Source organism: Urocitellus parryii, chromosome 15 (genome assembly GCF_045843805.1).
Source record: "Urocitellus parryii isolate mUroPar1 chromosome 15, mUroPar1.hap1, whole genome shotgun sequence".
NCBI lineage: Eukaryota > Metazoa > Chordata > Mammalia > Rodentia > Sciuridae > Urocitellus > Urocitellus parryii.
The window spans coordinates 7,609,567-7,612,212 of record NC_135545.1 but is presented as its reverse complement, the minus strand read 5'-3'; the positions used below and the strand labels follow the sequence as shown (position 1 = coordinate 7,612,212).

The following is a 2,646-nucleotide window of genomic DNA, read 5'->3' as shown; positions in this document are numbered from 1 at the left end:
CTGTATACCCATACATACACACCCTCATCCACTTGTGCCATGTTCACGACCACCTATACACTACATACACCTGTATGCACACTCACCCACGTACATACACAGTAGATGTACATCTATGCCCCGCAATGTACTTGCGTTTCTTCATATGCACAGAATTTCACACACATCTGTATGTGTACACAATGTACAGATACCCGTAAGCACATATATGCAATGCATGATATCCAACTGTATACACACATCCATGGATAAATGCATGTATATACATACACACCTGCCCAAACACATTATGTTAGGTTTTCATCACCAAAATACCTGAAAAGGAGAACTTAGAAGAGGAAAGGTTTGCCAGGCACGGTGGCACACACCTGTAATCCCAGCGGCTCACGAGGCTGAGGCAGGGAGATTACGAGTCAAAGCCAGACTCAGCAAAAGTGAGGTACTAAGCAACTCAATAGGACCCTGATTCTAAATAAAATACAAAATAGGGCTGGGGATATGACTCTGCATCAAGTGCCCCTGAGTTCACTCCCTAGTACGCCCCCCCCCAAAAAAAAAAGACGAGGAAAAGTTCATTTGGCTTATGGTTTCAGAGGTTCAGTTTGTGGTGAGGCGACTACATCATTCTGGGCCTGAGGGAGGCAGAGCATCATGGCAGAGGGGCCTAGCCAAGAAAGCCACTAGGAAGCAGAGAGGGACAGGAGGCTGAGTCAGGGCCAAAATATATAATCCCAAGTCATGTCCCTAGTGACCCACTTCCTTTAGTCGTGCTCCATCTGCCTACAGTCACCAGGCAGTGATCCAGTCCAGTTATTAACCCATCCCTAGATTAATCCGCTGATTAGGCTGCAGCTCTGGTAATTAGTCCTTTCACTTCCTGCATCGACACAGGAGCCTTGTGGGGACCCCTCATATCCAAACCATCACACGCACACACCGGACAGTCACACCTGCCTGCACTCGCCCCGCTGTGCACTCGGGTCACAAACACAGCCTAAAGCCACACAGCCCCCCCAGTGCCTGTGCACCCGGCTGCGCAGCCACACTCTTGTGCCTGCATCAGGAGCTAACGTGCCGCTTTCCCTTTCCTACAGCTATGGCCAGCACCCCGGGGCCCTTCTCCTTTCCCATGGCACACGTTGTCCTCTTTGTCTTTGTGGCTTCTGCCATCTTTCACCTCCAGCAGCGACTGGCGAGGCTTCAACCCCCAGGGGAGGTGCAGACACCAGCGCCGCAACCCATGCGAGAGAGGCCCACAGCCCAGCAGCTCCAGGGCATGTGGACCATCAACGCAGTAGGCCGCCTGGGGAACCAGATGGGCCAGTACGCCACGCTGTACGCCCTCGCCCAGCTCAATGGGCGGCCCGCCTACATCCCCGCGCAGATGCACAGCACGCTGGCCCCCATCTTCAGGATCACGCTGCCCGTCCTGCCCAGCGCCACGGCCCGCAGCGTCCCGTGGCGGAACTACCACCTCAACGACTGGATGGAGGAGCAGTACCGCCACATCCCGGGGCGCTACGTCCGCCTCACGGGCTACCCCTGCTCCTGGACCTTCTACCACCACCTGCGCCAGGAGATCCTGCGGGAGTTCAGCCTGCACGAGCACGTGCGCCAGGAGGCCCAGCGGTTCCTCAGGGGTCTGCGGGTGAACGGGAGCCGGCCCAGCACCTTCGTGGGGGTGCACGTGCGCCGGGGGGACTACATTCGTGTCATGCCGCAGGTGTGGAAGGGCGTGCTGGCCGACAGGGGCTACCTGGAACAGGCCATGCGGCGGTTCCGAGAGCGCTTCAGGTCCCCCGTCTTCGTGGTCACCAGCAACGGCATGGCCTGGTGCCGGCAGAACATCGATGCCTCCCGTGGCGACGTGGTGTTCGCCGGCAACGGCCTTGAGGGCTCCCCCGCTAAGGACTTTGCGCTGCTCACACAGTGCAACCACACCATCATGACCATCGGGACCTTCGGGATCTGGGCCGCCTACCTGGCCGGCGGAGAGACCATCTACCTGGCCAACTACACCCTCCCAGACTCGCCCTTCCTCAAAGTCTTCAAGCCAGAGGCGGCCTTCCTGCCAGAGTGGACGGGGATCGCTGCAGACCTGTCCCCGCTACTCAAGCACTAAGGCTAGCCCCTCGTGGCCAGCCTGACCCTTCTCCTCTTCTGGCTCCCCCAAGATCAGTTCCAAGGCAAAAGGAACACAATGTTACAAGCACAGGACCCTTTCCCCTCCAGTGAGGATGCCTTGGGCTGCGAGGGATTTCCCAACGAATGTGTCCAAAGAACATATCTGTAGTCTGGCAAAATTGTCCAGAGGGACACAGCCCAGTGCTGGTTAACTGTCAGCTCAACAGCATTGTCGGTGACCTCAGCTGTCACTGTCTCTTCTTAGCCCAGTTGCCTCATGCTGCACCTCTCCCCCCAAAAAAGCTGCCATATATATGGGTGTCACACAAACAACCTCATCCAGAGACAGCAAAAAGAGATCATGCTGGGCACAGTGGCGCCCACCTGTAATACCAGCAGCTCGAGAGGCTGAGGCAGGAGGATCACGAGTTCAAAGCCAGCCTCAGCAAAAACGAGGCACTAAGCAACTCAGTGAGACCCTGTCTCTAAATAAAATGCAAAATAGGGCTGGGATGTGGTTCA

General features: G+C 56.3%; 1 protein-coding gene across 1 annotated transcript; it reads left to right on the top strand.

Moving 5' to 3' along the window:
- Nucleotides 1-1,096: 1,096 nt before the first annotated feature.
- LOC113194967 (fucosyltransferase 2 (H blood group)) lies at nucleotides 1,097-2,411 on the top strand. The gene has a single exon (XM_026406306.2). It carries the CDS (start codon nucleotides 1,097-1,099, stop codon nucleotides 2,120-2,122), a length of 1,026 nt encoding a protein of 341 aa, XP_026262091.2. The 3' UTR covers nucleotides 2,123-2,411.
- Nucleotides 2,412-2,646: the final 235 nt, after the last annotated feature.

What these genes read in the sequence shown, in the direction of transcription:
- LOC113194967 (XM_026406306.2), top strand. Translation starts at nt 1,097, where the DNA reads ATGGCCAGCACCCCGGGGCCCTTCTCCTTTCCCATGGCACACGTTGTC.